Raw genomic sequence first — 19,324 nt, 5'->3', positions numbered from 1 at the left:
CAGAGGAACATGAAGAAAGTGAGGGGTGGAGGATGGGGACTGGGGGAGGGGGACATGCAGCTTCAGAAGCAGTAAAGGAGGGAGCAGGAGAGGCGGGAGGTGACTGATGCGCTTCCGTTGTGGTTGGCTTGGTTTCACTGATGCATTGGGATACATGATGTTTAAACTGGTCTTTGCGTATTATTGTTTGGCTGCAATAAAGACAATGAAAGTGTCCTGTGGGTCTGCAATAATTGTTGCATTTGCTGATGAAGAAACCTGCAAGACGGCAACATGAAGACCAAAGCTATCAACAGAAAAGAAAGGTATACACAGAACGGGACTGGGGGAGTGAGGTCAGGAGTAGCTGATCAGAAAGTTACAGTGTCAAACAAAACACAAACATAGGTAAATTAGCTTACCAATATTCACATGACTTCAGGGACTCCCACTAAGGAACTCCACATCATTTTGTCTATCTTGATTGTAAGAAGTGCATTCTACATTTAAGCATGTGTATGTTTTAAAACCACCAAAATCAATAGACCAATAAACATCATTAGGAATTACCTCTATGCTGTACTGCATGTCTCACGTGGCTCTGAATGTGTGTTGTAAATTTGAATTGTTGGTCAGTTGCATAAGTGCAGCATGGGCATCTGAACACACCGTCTAGGCAAAACCTTGTTGCATCAGGACTGGCCTGTAAATGCGTTGGATGCTTTAAAACATAAACAATAAAACATTGTGTAAACTTACTGTTACTCTGAGGTGCACGCTCATTCTAACAACATAACATGCATGCAGAAGTAATGCAGCTTGTAAGGTTATCAGGCTGTGATATCGATAAAATATCTTATAGAGCATTCATATCATCAGCATTAACTTGAGTATCCTGAGCATCATAATATAGCCTAAACATCTGCATAATTAACAATCATAATATACTATTTTTACATAAATACCATTGAGGTTGTTGGTGTAATTTAATAATATATCGGTCACATACTCCATAACTCTTAATAAAACAATTCGGTCATCATAATCAGAAAAACTCAAAAGCACCTGTCGTAGTCTGTTTTCTACATATGCATTTGTGATAAATATTTTGCAATATTGTCATATAATTTTTAGGACATAAGGCCCAGACCTGCGGTCCCTGAAACAAAAGAGAAACAACCTAGCAGCAAAACGTACCGTCTGCGTTTTCTAGTGTTACGCCCTAAAACAAAACATATATACATGATTTATTTATTCAAATTTCATTTTAGTCTATTCAATGTGTTACCCTTCTCATGTTCTGAATCTAAGGGCATTTCAAGTCCGGAAATTTTAACTAGAGACACAATATTTAAGTAGAGGCATACCCAATTTCATTTTAGTCTATTCAATGTGTTACCCTTCTCATGTTCTGAATCTAAGGGCATTTCAAGTCCGGAAATTTTAACTAGAGACACAATATTTAAGTAGAGGCATACCCAAGCGAAACAAGAGAAAGTGTGAAACAAGCACAACTACTTTAGCCCAAGTTTTTAAAAATGAGAAAAAGCCGTAATCAGTTTAACAGTTTTATTTCAATGTCAAAGAGAAAAAAAAACACTTCACCAAAGGCGAAGATCCATCCATAGCGGCTCTGGGTCCCGTCAGCGTAGCACAAAGCTAGCGTGATCTAGGCTGCCATTATCCAAGGAGCAGGGCCAGGCGCATGCCACCCGTTTGAACAATGCGGGCGAAATAACTGCCTTATGGGATGCGAAGCTTGCGCATGCGCAGTGACGCAGACGCGCCTTTCAAAATGGCGGCGGCAGCAACACACGCGAAAGATCGATCTCCTGTATTTTCTTAGTTTTATTCTAAACAAGATGCCCCGATTTCATTTAAATACATTTAATAGCTGTAGGAACTAGTGAGCGGTATTTAGCAACATGCTATGTTAGAATAATGCCATCAAACGTGTCTGTTAAGCATATCACAGCGGACATACACGGAGGAAACATGGGGTAGAATCAAACAGGCCACAGGCTTTGAGATAGGCTGGCTCCCCAAGCTATTGCCCCCATTTAGCCCGAATGTCATAGACCTCTCCCCCCCCCCACATCCTGACAAAGATGTATTTAGTTGTATTTTGTTATCAGGGTGATCGTCCGTTCGCAGGCCACTTTGGCCATGTGGTGTAGTCATAAACCGTCGCGGATGTTTACCCGAAACCGGGGCATCAAACAAAGAATAAGGATTCCTTAGACAACCCATTTCAAAATATGGCAGCAACAAACGGAGTGCCCAGTTATTTCAAATAAACCATGACCTTTTTTTTAAAGTATTGAAGCACTTTTCTACCAATGTGAATAATAAACATTTTAGACAAAAAAAATCAACGAATAACGCTGGTAATTCGTTGTCAAAATGAGCGTACGGCATTAGCCCAGAAGAGGGGTGGCAATTTGCATATGTGAAAGCCTATGTGAATGAGACACAGGTCCAAAACTTTTAACTAGAGACACAATATTTAAGTAGAGGCATACCCAAGCGAAACAAGAGAAAGTGTGAAACAAGCACAACTACTTTAGCCCAAGTTTTTAAAAATGAGAAAAAGCCGTAATCAGTTTAACAGTTTTATTTCAATGTCAAAGAGAAAAAAAAACACTTCACCAAAGGCGAAGATCCATCCATAGCGGCTCTGGGTCCCGTCAGCGTAGCACAAAGCTAGCGTGATCTAGGCTGCCATTATCCAAGGAGCAGGGCCAGGCGCGTGCCACCCGTTTGAACAATGCGGGCGAAATAACTGCCTTATGGGATGCGAAGCTTGCGCATGCGCAGTGACGCAGACGCGCCTTTCAAAATGGCGGCGGCAGCAACACACGCGAAAGATCGATCTCCTGTATTTTCTTAGTTTTATTCTAAACAAGATGCCCCGATTTCATTTAAATACATTTAATAGCTGTAGGAACTAGTGAGCGGTATTTAGCAACATGCTATGTTAGAATAATGCCATCAAACGTGTCTGTTAAGCATATCACAGCGGACATACACGGAGGAAACATGGGGTAGAATCAAACAGGCCACAGGCTTTGAGATAGGCTGGCTCCCCAAGCTATTGCCCCCATTTAGCCTGAATGTCATAGACCTCTCCCCCCCCCCACATCCTGACAAAGATGTATTTAGTTGTATTTTGTTATCAGGGTGATCGTCCGTTCGCAGGCCACTTTGGCCATGTGGTGTAGTCATAAACCGTCGCGGATGTTTACCCGAAACCGGGGCATCAAACAAAGAATAAGGATTCCTTAGACAACCCATTTCAAAATATGGCAGCAACAAACGGAGTGCCCAGTTATTTCAAATAAACCATGACCTTTTTTTTAAAGTATTGAAGCACTTTTCTACCAATGTGAATAATAAACATTTTAGACAAAAAAAATCAACGAATAACGCTGGTAATTCGTTGTCAAAATGAGCGTACGGCATTAGCCCAGAAGAGGGGTGGCAATTTGCATATGTGAAAGCCTATGTGAATGAGACACAGGTCCAAAACTTTTAACTAGAGACACAATATTTAAGTAGAGGCATACCCAAGCGAAACAAGAGAAAGTGTGAAACAAGCACAACTACTTTAGCCCAAGTTTTTAAAAATGAGAAAAAGCCGTAATCAGTTTAACAGTTTTATTTCAATGTCAAAGAGAAAAAAAAACACTTCACCAAAGGCGAAGATCCATCCATAGCGGCTCTGGGTCCCGTCAGCGTAGCACAAAGCTAGCGTGATCTAGGCTGCCATTATCCAAGGAGCAGGGCCAGGCGCGTGCCACCCGTTTGAACAATGCGGGCGAAATAACTGCCTTATGGGATGCGAAGCATGCGCATGCGCAGTGACGCAGACGCGCCTTTCAAAATGGCGGCGGCAGCAACACACGCGAAAGATCGATCTCCTGTATTTTCTTAGTTTTATTCTAAACAAGATGCCCCGATTTCATTTAAATACATTTAATAGCTGTAGGAACTAGTGAGCGGTATTTAGCAACATGCTATGTTAGAATAATGCCATCAAACGTGTCTGTTAAGCATATCACAGCGGACATACACGGAGGAAACATGGGGTAGAATCAAACAGGCCACAGGCTTTGAGATAGGCTGGCTCCCCAAGCTATTGCCCCCATTTAGCCCGAATGTCATAGACCTCTCCCCCCCCCCACATCCTGACAAAGATGTATTTAGTTGTATTTTGTTATCAGGGTGATCGTCCGTTCGCAGGCCACTTTGGCCATGTGGTGTAGTCATAAACCGTCGCGGATGTTTACCCGAAACCGGGGCATCAAACAAAGAATAAGGATTCCTTAGACAACCCATTTCAAAATATGGCAGCAACAAACGGAGTGCCCAGTTATTTCAAATAAACCATGACCTTTTTTTTAAAGTATTGAAGCACTTTTCTACCAATGTGAATAATAAACATTTTAGACAAAAAAAATCAACGAATAACGCTGGTAATTCGTTGTCAAAATGAGCGTACGGCATTAGCCCAGAAGAGGGGTGGCAATTTGCATATGTGAAAGCCTATGTGAATGAGACACAGGTCCAAAACTTTTAACTAGAGACACAATATTTAAGTAGAGGCATACCCAAGCGAAACAAGAGAAAGTGTGAAACAAGCACAACTACTTTAGCCCAAGTTTTTAAAAATGAGAAAAAGCCGTAATCAGTTTAACAGTTTTATTTCAATGTCAAAGAGAAAAAAAAACACTTCACCAAAGGCGAAGATCCATCCATAGCGGCTCTGGGTCCCGTCAGCGTAGCACAAAGCTAGCGTGATCTAGGCTGCCATTATCCAAGGAGCAGGGCCAGGCGCGTGCCACCCGTTTGAACAATGCGGGCGAAATAACTGCCTTATGGGATGCGAAGCTTGCGCATGCGCAGTGACGCAGACGCGCCTTTCAAAATGGCGGCGGCAGCAACACACGCGAAAGATCGATCTCCTGTATTTTCTTAGTTTTATTCTAAACAAGATGCCCCGATTTCATTTAAATACATTTAATAGCTGTAGGAACTAGTGAGCGGTATTTAGCAACATGCTATGTTAGAATAATGCCATCAAACGTGTCTGTTAAGCATATCACAGCGGACATACACGGAGGAAACATGGGGTAGAATCAAACAGGCCACAGGCTTTGAGATAGGCTGGCTCCCCAAGCTATTGCCCCCATTTAGCCCGAATGTCATAGACCTCTCCCCCCCCCCACATCCTGACAAAGATGTATTTAGTTGTATTTTGTTATCAGGGTGATCGTCCGTTCGCAGGCCACTTTGGCCATGTGGTGTAGTCATAAACCGTCGCGGATGTTTACCCGAAACCGGGGCATCAAACAAAGAATAAGGATTCCTTAGACAACCCATTTCAAAATATGGCAGCAACAAACGGAGTGCCCAGTTATTTCAAATAAACCATGACCTTTTTTTTAAAGTATTGAAGCACTTTTCTACCAATGTGAATAATAAACATTTTAGACAAAAAAAAATCAACGAATAACGCTGGTAATTCGTTGTCAAAATGAGCGTACGGCATTAGCCCAGAAGAGGGGTGGCAATTTGCATATGTGAAAGCCTATGTGAATGAGACACAGGTCCAAAACTTTTAACTAGAGACACAATATTTAAGTAGAGGCATACCCAAGCGAAACAAGAGAAAGTGTGAAACAAGCACAACTACTTTAGCCCAAGTTTTTAAAAATGAGAAAAAGCCGTAATCAGTTTAACAGTTTTATTTCAATGTCAAAGAGAAAAAAAAACACTTCACCAAAGGCGAAGATCCATCCATAGCGGCTCTGGGTCCCGTCAGCGTAGCACAAAGCTAGCGTGATCTAGGCTGCCATTATCCAAGGAGCAGGGCCAGGCGCGTGCCACCCGTTTGAACAATGCGGGCGAAATAACTGCCTTATGGGATGCGAAGCTTGCGCATGCGCAGTGACGCAGACGCGCCTTTCAAAATGGCGGCGGCAGCAACACACGCGAAAGATCGATCTCCTGTATTTTCTTAGTTTTATTCTAAACAAGATGCCCCGATTTCATTTAAATACATTTAATAGCTGTAGGAACTAGTGAGCGGTATTTAGCAACATGCTATGTTAGAATAATGCCATCAAACGTGTCTGTTAAGCATATCACAGCGGACATACACGGAGGAAACATGGGGTAGAATCAAACAGGCCACAGGCTTTGAGATAGGCTGGCTCCCCAAGCTATTGCCCCCATTTAGCCCGAATGTCATAGACCTCTCCCCCCCCCCACATCCTGACAAAGATGTATTTAGTTGTATTTTGTTATCAGGGTGATCGTCCGTTCGCAGGCCACTTTGGCCATGTGGTGTAGTCATAAACCGTCGCGGATGTTTACCCGAAACCGGGGCATCAAACAAAGAATAAGGATTCCTTAGACAACCCATTTCAAAATATGGCAGCAACAAACGGAGTGCCCAGTTATTTCAAATAAACCATGACCTTTTTTTTAAAGTATTGAAGCACTTTTCTACCAATGTGAATAATAAACATTTTAGACAAAAAAAATCAACGAATAACGCTGGTAATTCGTTGTCAAAATGAGCGTACGGCATTAGCCCAGAAGAGGGGTGGCAATTTGCATATGTGAAAGCCTATGTGAATGAGACACAGGTCCCAAACTTTTAACTAGAGACACAATATTTAAGTAGAGGCATACCCAAGCGAAACAAGAGAAAGTGTGAAACAAGCACAACTATTTTAGCGGTGAGGGTAAAATGCGGACCGTTTACAAACAGCGGATTCCGTGTTTAATAGTGTTGAGGCAATGTTTTCTAGCCATTTAAGAAAGGCAGCAAAGGTTTTTTTTTATACCTTTAAACATTAACAAAAACCGCTAATGTCTTTTCTTTAAAATTTTCAAGTCTATTTCTGTCTGGTTTTTCGCGATAAGTTGCGTGAACGCCTGAGTTAGTGTGTTTTTGGGGCTTGGATACACATCGAGGTCCTGACAGAAATAATTATGTCTGCTTTCACAAACCTAAAGTTAAACTTTAAAGCCCATCGGCGTGTGTGTGTGTGTGTGTGTGTGTGTGCTTGTGCACATGAGCACAAGCACATGGTTCAATGTAACTGTAGCAGCTTATTCCATTCATTCATTGTGCACATACACACATACACTCACCTAAAGGATTATTAGGAACACCATACTAATATGGTGTTTGACCCCCTTTCGCCTTCAGAACTGCCTTAATTCTACGTGGCATTGATTCAACAAGGTGCTGAAAGCATTCTTTAGAAATGTTGGCCCATATTGATAGGATAGCATCTTGCAGTTGATGGAGATTTGTGGGATGCACATCCAGGGCACGAAGCTCCCGTTCCAACACATCCCGAAGATGCTCTATTGGGTTGAGATCTGGTGACTGTTGGGGCCATTGTAGTACAGTGAACTCACTGTCATGTTCAAGAAATCAATTTGAAATGATTCGAGCTTTGTGACATGGTGCATTATCCTGCTGGAAGTAGCCATCAGAGGATGGGTACATGGTGGTCATAAAGGGATGGACATGGTCAGAAACAATGCTCAGGTAGGCCGTGGCATTTAAACGATGCCCAATTGGCACTAAGGGGCCTAAAGTGTGCCAAGAAAACATCCCCCACACCATTACACCACCACCAGCAGCCTGCACAGTGGTAACAAGGCATGATGGATCCATGTTCTCATTCTGTTTACGCCAAATTCTGACTCTACCATTTGAATGTCTCAACAGAAATCGAGACTCATCAGACCAGGCAACATTTTTCCAGTCTTCAACTGTCCAATTTTGGTGAGCTCGTGCAAATTGTAGCCTCTTTTTCCTATTTGTAGTGGAGATGAGTGGTACCCGGTGGGGTCTTCTGCTGTTGTAGCCCATCCGCCTCAAGGTTGTGCGTGTTGTGGCTTCACAAATGCTTTGCTGCATACCTCGGTTGTAACGAGTGGTTATTTCAGCCAAAGTTGCTCTTCTATCAGCTTGAATCAGTCGGACCATTCTCCTCTGACCTCTAGCATCAACAAGGCATTTTCGCCCAACGGGACTGCCGCATACTGGATGTTTTTCCCTTTGCACACCATTCTTTGTAAACCCTAGAAATGGTTGTGCGTGAAAATCCCAGTAACTGAGCAGATTGTGAAATACTCAGACCGGCCCGTCTGGCACCAACAACTATGCCACGCTCAAAATTGCTTAAATCACCTTTCTTTCCCATTCTGACATTCAGTTTGGAGTTCAGGAGATTGTCTTGACCAGGACCACACCCCTAAATGCATTGAAGCAACTGCCATGTGATTGGTTGATTAGATAATTGCATTAATGAGAAATTGAACAGGTGTTCCTAATAATCCTTTAGGTGAGCATATATGCTATGTCTAGATCTCCTGGGGAAATCAAGAGTGTTGCCCACAAACATTGTTCAGCTTTTGGCCTAACATGGTCCTTGCGTGTTTTAAAGTTGCGTGAAGTGGAGTGAGGAGCATTCTGAACATCAAACTATTTTAAGATAAATTGTCTGTAACAGGAAATTTAGTTTCTCAATTTATTTCTTATATATTATTTTGTTAATTATTGAGTTCAAAGTTTTGTAGTAAATGGTGATATTGTCATCAATTTGGTGATAATGCGAGCCAAACATTTCTCGAAAATGACATTTGCATACAGTAAGTAAAACATTCTGAAATCATATTTCTATTTTATTCTGCTGCTGCTTACATGTTTACATCTCTGTCTCTCTCGCTCTCTCTCTCCAGGACAGTGAAAGTAGGACTATTTACCCTTGTTTATGTAGCTGTAGGATGGCCATAATATAGTTTCAATCCGATATCGATGTAATGCTTGTCTGTGATGATTGGTTAACATATTGATTGGTGTATTAATATAGCCGGAAAGTAATAAAACCCATTGCAATCAAGTATACAGTGCCTTATAAAAGTATTCAGTTATCATAATTTTACTCAATTACAAAGGATAGTTAAACGTTTTCCAAATGAGCATTTTATTGCATTTCCAAAGGCACTGTAACTTATTTCTGTGCCAACATTAAAATTAAATAAACTTATGATTTAATGTCGATATGAGATGACAAATTATTCACAAATGATACAGAGGTGCCACTCATTTCCACATACAGTAACTCATCACAATTGGGTGCCACTGTGCTTTTTAATGAAAAGCTGATAAAACTTAAAATGTGGTTCGGTCATGTGTGTAGTCTGTGTGTAGACAAGGAAACAGAGGCATAGTAGCTGTTATTTTTTTATTCCAAAGTCATCCAATTTGCTATTTTCCTTACATACCCACCCATTCACTCACTCACTCACTGACCCACCCACCCATTCACACACCCAAGTCTTCCGTAAGGTGTTTGCAGAACTCGCTGCAGAACCCAGGCTGTGTGAAGTTCCCCTCGTCTTCCACGCCCAATGTAGCCTATGGGACAATAAATAATAAGCAAGCATACTTAGTATCAAAACAGAGCAACAATGTTTTTCATTGCATACTTTCAAGAAAATATTCAGGACCTGACACACAATAAATTGTTCTGGTGACTTTCTTTTTGCAACCACTGACTTCAGCAACAATTGTCAACATTCTTACACAGTATGCATACCTGGTAAGCTGTTCTTATAAGTCTCTAGACAGTGCTGGCAGCATTCCAGGCGATACAATCGTCGGAATTGTGCTTGATAGGCCGCACTGTACAGTTTCCATGGGACTACACCTGTAGGTTTCAAATTTAAGAATGATTCATTAGAGTAAAATCCCTTGTTAATGGGAATACAAACATCCTAACTCAAAGGGTATTCAAATATCATAATATGTTTTATACCTACTGTCAAGCCACTGAAAATGCGCTCGGGCACGGAATGTTTCCCTTCCGACTAAGTCCCAAAAAAAGGTGACAAACAAGTGACAGCTTTAAAAAAGCTTTGTCACCCTCGAACAGGACTACTTCTAAAAGGATATCCTCCAGGACGTCGAGGGGGATCTGTGAAAGAAATCATACAAGCACGCAAATATTATTTTACAATAGTTCTGTAATATAACAAAAACAGACAAAAATAGCATGACTTCTACATTCCAACTCCAACTGCTTAAAATGAAGCTCATTGTTTTCACATTTTTGTAGGGTACAGCACAGTAAGCACAGAGAAAAAAAGAGAAAAACAGCAGGTTCAGCTGTAAGATCAGCTACATAAATACCTGTTCAATGGAGATGGAACCCATTCCTCCTCCTCTACCATCTGTGCTTTCAACACATTGAATTTTCCTAAAAGAAATTATATTGTCACAACTATTGTAAAACTATGACATATTGTAATGGTATCACATAGAGTTGACTCCACCTGAGGGCACAGGTGTAAAACAATTTGATCACGTTGGGCACCAGACCTGGAAAAAGGCAGTCATGATACTACCAGCTTGTCAGACTGAAAGGCTTATATGCATATGGGTCAGAACAATGCATCAGAGTGATAAATATTACAGCATCAACTTTGTAAGGTGTATCAATCCCCACTAGGGTTGTAACGGTATACCGGTATGGCGGTTTATTGTGATATTGACATGTACGATTATCATATCATGCACATTTGCCTATCCGCGGTTTGGAAAAAAAAAAAAGAAACCAGATCTCACCTGCGCTGCTGTGTATATGCAACTTCTTTCCGCTTTACTGCTTAGACTCCACCCATAAATGCACAGCGGCGAAAATGTCCGATAGTGGCTGCAAATTCTAATCTCTATTTCCCGCCGAAAAAAAAATTAAAATCTGCAGTATGGGAATATTTTGGGTATCCGAAAAATGATCGTGGGGTGGATATCCAGTTTGCAAGAAATGTGGACGAACAGTGGCCGCAAAAGGAGGAAATACGTCGAACATGTTCTCCCATATTCGCGAACACCATCCCTCCGTGAAGATAAAGGTAAGTTCCATTTATAACTTAAAGCCGTATTATTTCTGTGATGCAGAGGGAATCCCGGAATCCAGTCATGTAATTGGAGTCAATTACAGTATAATTCAGATGCCACGTAAAATGTCCGATTTGATAGATAGATGGATGAATAAATCAAAATATAGCTGTGCAGCAAATTAAATCGCGATGTGCGTCTGTGAATATACAGCGCAAAAAGGCTGCCGCTTGCTCATTAACCAACTACCCCCCACACACACACACACACACACACACACACACACACACACACACACACACACACACACACACACACACACACACACACACACAGCGGCACAGATGATTATTTTGTCCTCCAGGTTCGTGTGCCGCCCCCCATAGAATCCCTCCCGGCGCCCTCCCAACTTCATCCCTTATCGTCTCCGCTCGCCCATCCTCTAGAAAAACGCTTTATTTAGATTATTTTTGTTTTCCTCCAAGTTCGTGTGCCGCCCCCCACGTGACATGAAAAAGTGCCGCCCCAGGCGGCTGCCCCGTTCGCCCATGCCTAAAACCGCCACTGCATGATGATCATGGTTTTTAAAGCGTCTGCTGTCTCATTCACTATGTGAAGACTAGGGTTGTAACGGTATACCGGTATGGCGGTTTATTGTGATATTGACATGTACGATTATCATATCATGCACATTTGCCTATCCGCGGTTTGGAAAAAAAAAAAAAGAAACCAGATCTCACCTGCGCTGCTGTGTATATGCAACTTCTTTCCGCTTTACTGCTTAGACTCCACCCATAAATGCACAGCGGCGAAAATGTCCGATAGTGGCTGCAAATTCTAATCTCTATTTCCCGCCGAAAAAAAAATTAAAATCTGCAGTATGGGAATATTTTGGGTATCCGAAAAATGATCGTGGGGTGGATATCCAGTTTGCAAGAAATGTGGACGAACAGTGGCCGCAAAAGGAGGAAATACGTCGAACATGTTCTCCCATATTCGCGAACACCATCCCTCCGTGAAGATAAAGGTAAGTTCCATTTATAACTTAAAGCCGTATTATTTCTGTGATGCAGAGGGAATCCCGGAATCCAGTCATGTAATTGGAGTCAATTACAGTATAATTCAGATGCCACGTAAAATGTCCGATTTGATAGATAGATGGATGAATAAATCAAAATATAGCTGTGCAGCAAATTAAATCGCGATGTGCGTCTGTGAATATACAGCGCAAAAAGGCTGCCGCTTGCTCATTAACCAACTACCCCCCCCCCCCCCCCCCCCCACACACACACACACACACACACACACAGCGGCACAGATGATTATTTTGTCCTCCAGGTTCGTGTGCCGCCCCCCATAGAATCCCTCCCGGCGCCCTCCCAACTTCATCCCTTATCGTCTCCGCTCGCCCATCCTCTAGAAAAACGCTTTATTTAGATTATTTTTGTTTTCCTCCAAGTTCGTGTGCCGCCCCCCACGTGACATGAAAAAGTGCCGCCCCGGGCGGCTGCCCCGTTCGCCCATGCCTAAAACCGCCACTGCATGATGGTCATGGTTTTTAAAGCGTCTGCTGTCTCATTCACTATGTGAAGACGTGAACACATGAACATATCCAGAGCTACTCTCAAGAGAACACTTAATGATCATTTTATAATTTTATTTAAAAGAATAATCATCAAATACACTAACTGAAAACTCATAGGTGTTTAGTACAAGTGGACACATTCTCTCACCTCAGCGGTCAAGATTGAGCCCTGAAAATCTCAACATGCTTACATTTCTTCATCATAATCTGACCTGAAAAAAAGCAAAGAAATGCATGCTGCTATGATAATCTCAGGAAAATATTAACAAACATGACCCTGCACATATTGCTCTCCCATATATGCTGTTAAAGAGGAAGGACAGTTTGATTTATTCTTGTCTAATATAAAGAGAAATAACTTATTCCTTATTTTGTTCAAATGGGAGATGCGCAGCTTTATTTTATTTATTTTTCCCCCAAAAGTTAGACTCATACTTCCATAAGTTTTTTTTATTTTCATTAAAAAAAAGTTTGTTACAATAAACCATGTTCATCCAAAAACCATATCTCTTTTTATTCATTTAAGGGTCATTGTAGCTGATGATTATACTAATAATAATGATAGTTTAATACCGTATACCACGAAACCGTGATATTTTCTGAGACGATTATCATACCGTGAAAATCTCATACCGTTACAACCCTAATCCCCACCTTCAGATCAGATCACTAAGACCAATTAATCTGACTCCATTAAATTATGCTGCTGTTTGTAATAGGGTCAGTGGTGGCCTAATGGATAGGGAAGTGCACTTGTAATCGAAAGGTGCCACTGAAGTACCCTGAGCAAGGTACCACCCCCAAGCACTGCTCTCCTCTGCAATGTCATGGTGTCATATAGGTTAAATGCAGAGTACACATTTTGTTGTTGTGCACTGTGTGCTGTGGTGTGTCAATGACAACTAATCACTTCACTTATATGCCATGCACTACGAGGCATCACAGAAAATATTTAAAAAGTATGACACAAAAGGAATTGTATTACTGATTAATGAATAGTTTGTTTCCAAGTTATAAATAATATAATAACCGATACATTAGATGTTAAAAGTTATAACACCCATAAACAATGACAACTGTATTACATGAAATGGTTGCCAATTGTTAAATGGTTTCCAAATTTGCGACTAAGAGAGCCCATGCGGCAATCAATCAAATGAGTCAATCAATATATAAACAAACAAACAAATACGGAGGAACAAAACATAAAACATGCACCTCTGAGTCTCTGATTTCCGATCGGGCACTTGTGTGCTCCAGATGTGGTAGTCCCCAGCAGTCATCACTGCACACTGGTAGATCTCCTGTCATACATATCAGACCATGCATGAAAATATTAACCAAATAAGTGTTTCACCACATTTCTGTGATACTGAGCCATCTTATGAAGCATATAACACTTTCTTAGGGTGGCTGAAGGTTGGTATACATTTAGCTGCAGATCAAGTACCCACTGCAAACATACATAAGTATACATATTCTAAAAAACATGGATGTGTTAAGGTTTTTATTAAGTTGTACAACCAGGCCCTCAAAAAATATATATTGTCTTCATACCAGGGGATGCTGCAGTTGTCATACCATGAGCTGGTGCTGCTGTTGTTGTTTGTGCTTGTTCGGCTGGTGCTTCAGCTGGTGCTGCAAAAAAGCACATTTTAAACCAAATGATTTAGAATGAGTTAAATCGGTTGTACTGCATGCATTTCTCATCAACGCTATGCTGTCTAGCATTTCTGACAGATTTGTAAGTTATAGCTTTATGATCTTTCAAATTGCAAAATAAACATGAGGAATCACCTACAATTAAAAGACAAATATAACTTCACGGCACCGGACAGCAAAATTACATAAACATGACATAAACATGACATTACCACTAATAATTTAGAATGAGGGTGGAATACATACCCAAAACTGTCTGACCATTGGAATTTAACTGTATGTCCACTCCTTTGCCCAATCTCTTCTTCATGCTTTCTATGGTTCTTGAATTTCTAGCATTGTTGTAGTGACACAAAATATTTCGCATCAAAAAGACATGCGATGAGGGAGTCATCATGTTGAGAAAATGATTGTTTTTCCTCATTCCAGCAAAGAGCTGTTCAGCACACGGGCTGTTGATCCAACCACGTAACTCTGGGACCAGTTCCACCTTTCGCAAGACATCCCTGGCATCTTTTGAGTTTGCCTCATGAAATCTATCATAAAGAGCATAATGCTCAGACGATCCAGTTATAGGGTGGCCATTTTCATCAGGAACTGGCTTCTTGGTGACTAGCCATGGCAAGCTCACTTTTATCTGTCCAGTAGTGGCACATCTGATGTTATCTTCAGTAGGCTCAAGTAACCTACCCCCATGAGGTTTGAAGGGTAATGATTCTGGATCTCTTAGGTTGGTATGTGTTGCCAACCCTCTCGCAAAATCATATAATACAATGTTTGGAAAATGTTTCATCGACAATAAAAGGTCAGCAAAGTCCCGGGGGCTCTCAGCCCTTATGTTGAACTTAACACCATACACCACAGCACAAGGACAGGTGACCACAGCCCATCCACCTGTTTAAGGAAACTGTAAATCAGAGTGCAACCATTCCAAGTAATGAAACTAAGAACTGTCTGTAAAAACGGTCTCTCAGTAATAGAACACAACTTACCAGAAGCTCCCCAGATCTGTGAAAACACCTTATCATAACTCGCTCTGTTCTTCATTTCTTGTTGAAGTCTCGTTACCAGGTCCATCCGTGAGCCTTTGGGGTCTATGCCACACTGTCGGCACAGAGCACGCACAGCTTCCATCTATAATGAACATTAGTATAGTTGGTCTGGCGTGGTTCAAAAACACACATCTTTGACAAAACTGACAAAAATTGACTTAAGTTCAGTACCTTGAGCTTAAGAAGTTCATCAGTCAGTCGGTCCTCTGTGAGGTTAAACTCAGATTCCTCCTTTGCACTACAAGCAGAATACACTTCTTTGTATTCAGTGTTGAGTACAACATCCCTATCTCTTGTGTGAGGACCAATCCACGGAGCCCAACTATGGTAACTGGGATGGACGACAAATGGGTTTGACTTGTTGCCTTTAAATGATGTTAGAAAATATTATTAACATAACAGTACATTATTCCACGATAAACAAAGTAAATGCTAGAATACTGTCATCCCACCTAGAACATTGTGCGGACTGTACTTACTTGGGACCAACCCACGGCTGATCATTTCAAGGGAAACCATCTCCCAGAAATTTTCAACACTTACCTTTCCATCAAAAGTCTGAGATGGTTCCTCAATGCTGCTCACTAAGGAAAGCAAGACTTAAGTAAGCATGTTCCAAACAGTCATAGCTGGATATGTGGTGCTTGAAACAATGTAAGACTAAGAAAATGAATAAATGTGTTCACTTACCAGGCATGCTAAAAACGCCCTTCTCATGAAGGTCCATCACAACAGATACTGGATGATAACCACACGATACACAAGCATATGTGTAACCGAGGTCTGACAGTGCTTCAAAGCTTAAATAAGCCTGCAGGACCCTTTCCCTGGATGGATAGGTTTTACCAGAGGTCTTCTCCAACACATCCATGGCACTCCCTACTGCCTGATGAGTCTGTGAAATTGATGTATGACATTTAAAGGCTTTACAATATATTATTTTGATAAAGTATTCGTAATTGTTTTAAATGATTAAAACAACAGAACATGGTTCCTACCTGAAGTGTATTGCGTAGAAAATGGCACATGTATATGGACAGAAGTGTGTGGTCATCGAAATTGTGGACACCATCAGTCCACTCCTGGTATCGATATGCCATACCACACCTGTAGCACCATTTTCTGTACACTGAAATTCCTAATGGACACAAGCACCAGTAAATGTTACACATTTATCTTTCACCATTTTACACTGTGACATGTCTCTATACTTTGCACAGTACTAAAAGCCAGTGTATGAAATTATCTCAGTAAGCATACAAGTGTGAATTGCTGGGAAGGAGGCTAAGCTGCTGATAGTGGAAGTCATGGCTACACTGACATTTACAGTACATGTAGTGAGTAATGAAATGTTAAAATATCGATAATAAATATTTAAATAAAGAGAGAACATACCTTCTATGACATCAGTGATTGTTAGGATTTTAGCCTTAGATGTAATCAGCACAGGTTCGCTTAGAGGAGTGGGCTCTAAACATTCTGAGCAAAAGGTTTCTGATGGTATGAAGTGCACAGGGAAATGAATGGTCTTGACCACGTCTGAGGGGAAAATCGCAGGCAGTTTCTTCTTATGAAAAATGTATTGAACCATCCGCGACAGATTTTTGCCTTCAGGTGAGTATGGAGCTCCTTCTTCTAGGTCAAAACTTTCCATGTCAATTGGAAAATGTTCTGTGATGTTCTCCTCCACACTTCTGGTTTTTCTGAAGAGTGCCTGGTCCGTTTCAAATAAATGCCACTTGGCAACATATTTAGGTATGCATGACTGCCTTGGGTTCGCGCAAGGACAATGCCATGAAATGATTTTAGAATTGTACCTTACCACCACTCTGCCAAGCCGGCTGTAATAGGAGATAGTTGACTCGTATACAGAAATGTGCTTTTTGTAGGGGGGTCCACACACAGTCACCAGACAGGACAACGGGACTCCTGCATCATTTGCTTCTCTCTGACGTACCAAACACCTTTCCTTTTTGTCTTCCCCAAACCACTTGTCATGTACCATCACCTGCAAAACATCCTCTGTAAGTGATGGAGTGTCCATTCTGGCTGGAGGGCAGTACACGAGGGACTGAATGTGGTGGCACTCAAATGGACGAAGGTTTGACCTCTCTGCAAACTCTGCATTAATTCTGCAGATATCCAGCTCACACATTGTTTTTTGTTCAGGACCCCATGTCCTTTTAATGACACGTACTGGTGTGCTGGGTGCTATAAAAGACTTTGCTACTGCAAACACTCCATTTGTGTAATCAACACACTGAGCACTGAGGTGGTTCTGTGCCGTAATGTCCATTTTGATGGGAGTGTGACGTCTTCGAAGATGTATCCGTAGGTTCCGTCTATTAAGGATTAGGCCACAGCTAGTACACTTCACTGTTTTCTGCTTTCTTTGGGTGAGAGGGTGGTAGTGCTGGTGCTGCTGAGGAGCCAGGATCAGAGGAACATGAAGAAAGTGAGGGGTGGAGGATGGGGACTGGGGGAGGGGGACATGCAGCTTCAGAAGCAGTAAAGGAGGGAGCAGGAGAGGCGGGAGGTGACTGATGCGCTTCCGTTGTGGTTGGCTTGGTTTCACTGATGCATTGGGATACATGATGTTTAAACTGGTCTTTGCGTATTATTGTTTGGCTGCAATAAAGACAATGAAAGTGTCCTGTGGGTCTGCAATAATTGTTGCATTTGCTGATGAAGAAACCTGCAAGACGGCAACATGAAGACCAAAGCTATCAACAGAAAAGAAAGGTATACACAGAACGGGACTGGGGGAGTGAGGTCAGGAGTAGCTGATCAGAAAGTTACAGTGTCAAACAAAACACAAACATAGGTAAATTAGCTTACCAATATTCACATGACTTCAGGGACTCCCACTAAGGAACTCCACATCATTTTGTCTATCTTGATTGTAAGAAGTGCATTCTACATTTAAGCATGTGTATGTTTTAAAACCACCAAAATCAATAGACCAATAAACATCATTAGGAATTACCTCTATGCTGTACTGCATGTCTCACGTGGCTCTGAATGTGTGTTGTAAATTTGAATTGTTGGTCAGTTGCATAAGTGCAGCATGGGCATCTGAACACACCGTCTAGGCAAAACCTTGTTGCATCAGGACTGGCCTGTAAATGCGTTGGATGCTTTAAAACATAAACAATAAAACATTGTGTAAACTTACTGTTACTCTGAGGTGCACGCTCATTCTAACAACATAACATGCATGCAGAAGTAATGCAGCTTGTAAGGTTATCAGGCTGTGATATCGATAAAATATCTTATAGAGCATTCATATCATCAGCATTAACTTGAGTATCCTGAGCATCATAATATAGCCTAAACATCTGCATAATTAACAATCATAATATACTATTTTTACATAAATACCATTGAGGTTGTTGGTGTAATTTAATAATATATCGGTCACATACTCCATAACTCTTAATAAAACAATTCGGTCATCATAATCAGAAAAACTCAAAAGCACCTGTCGTAGTCTGTTTTCTACATATGCATTTGTGATAAATATTTTGCAATATTGTCATATAATTTTTAGGACATAAGGCCCAGACCTGCGGTCCCTGAAACAAAAGAGAAACAACCTAGCAGCAAAACGTACCGTCTGCGTTTTCTAGTGTTACGCCCTAAAACAAAACATATATACATGATTTATTTATTCAAATTTCATTTTAGTCTATTCAATGTGTTACCCTTCTCATGTTCTGAATCTAAGGGCATTTCAAGTCCGGAAATTTTAACTAGAGACACAATATTTAAGTAGAGGCATACCCAATTTCATTTTAGTCTATTCAATGTGTTACCCTTCTCATGTTCTGAATCTAAGGGCATTTCAAGTCCGGAAATTTTAACTAGAGACACAATATTTAAGTAGAGGCATACCCAAGCGAAACAAGAGAAAGTGTGAAACAAGCACAACTACTTTAGCCCAAGTTTTTAAAAATGAGAAAAAGCCGTAATCAGTTTAACAGTTTCATTTCAATGTCAAAGAGAAAAAAAAACACTTCACCAAAGGCGAAGATCCATCCATAGCGGCTCTGGGTCCCGTCAGCGTAGCACAAAGCTAGCGTGATCTAGGCTGCCATTATCCAAGGAGCAGGGCCA

The 19,324-nt window shown here is 41.2% G+C and overlaps 1 protein-coding gene across 1 annotated transcript; it reads right to left on the bottom strand.

The window, feature by feature from the left end:
• Positions 1-9,254: 9,254 nt before the first annotated feature.
• Positions 9,255-17,654, bottom strand: LOC140587719 (uncharacterized; the record flags this gene model as incomplete). The annotated part of the gene is made up of 14 exons (XM_072709256.1): positions 9,255-9,427; positions 9,609-9,719; positions 9,832-9,986; positions 10,202-10,268; positions 12,643-12,706; positions 13,713-13,798; positions 14,052-14,132; positions 14,403-15,050; positions 15,149-15,290; positions 15,380-15,573; positions 15,688-15,792; positions 15,899-16,103; positions 16,207-16,346; positions 16,604-17,654. Coding segments are annotated over 10 exons (2,664 nt in total), but the record flags the coding sequence as incomplete, so codon positions are not given.
• Positions 17,655-19,324: the final 1,670 nt, after the last annotated feature.

Source organism: Paramormyrops kingsleyae, chromosome 2 (genome assembly GCF_048594095.1).
Source record: "Paramormyrops kingsleyae isolate MSU_618 chromosome 2, PKINGS_0.4, whole genome shotgun sequence".
Taxonomy (NCBI): Eukaryota; Metazoa; Chordata; class Actinopteri; order Osteoglossiformes; family Mormyridae; genus Paramormyrops; species Paramormyrops kingsleyae.
Note: the sequence above shows the minus strand (reverse complement) of the source record. Positions and strands in the feature narration are given on the sequence as shown.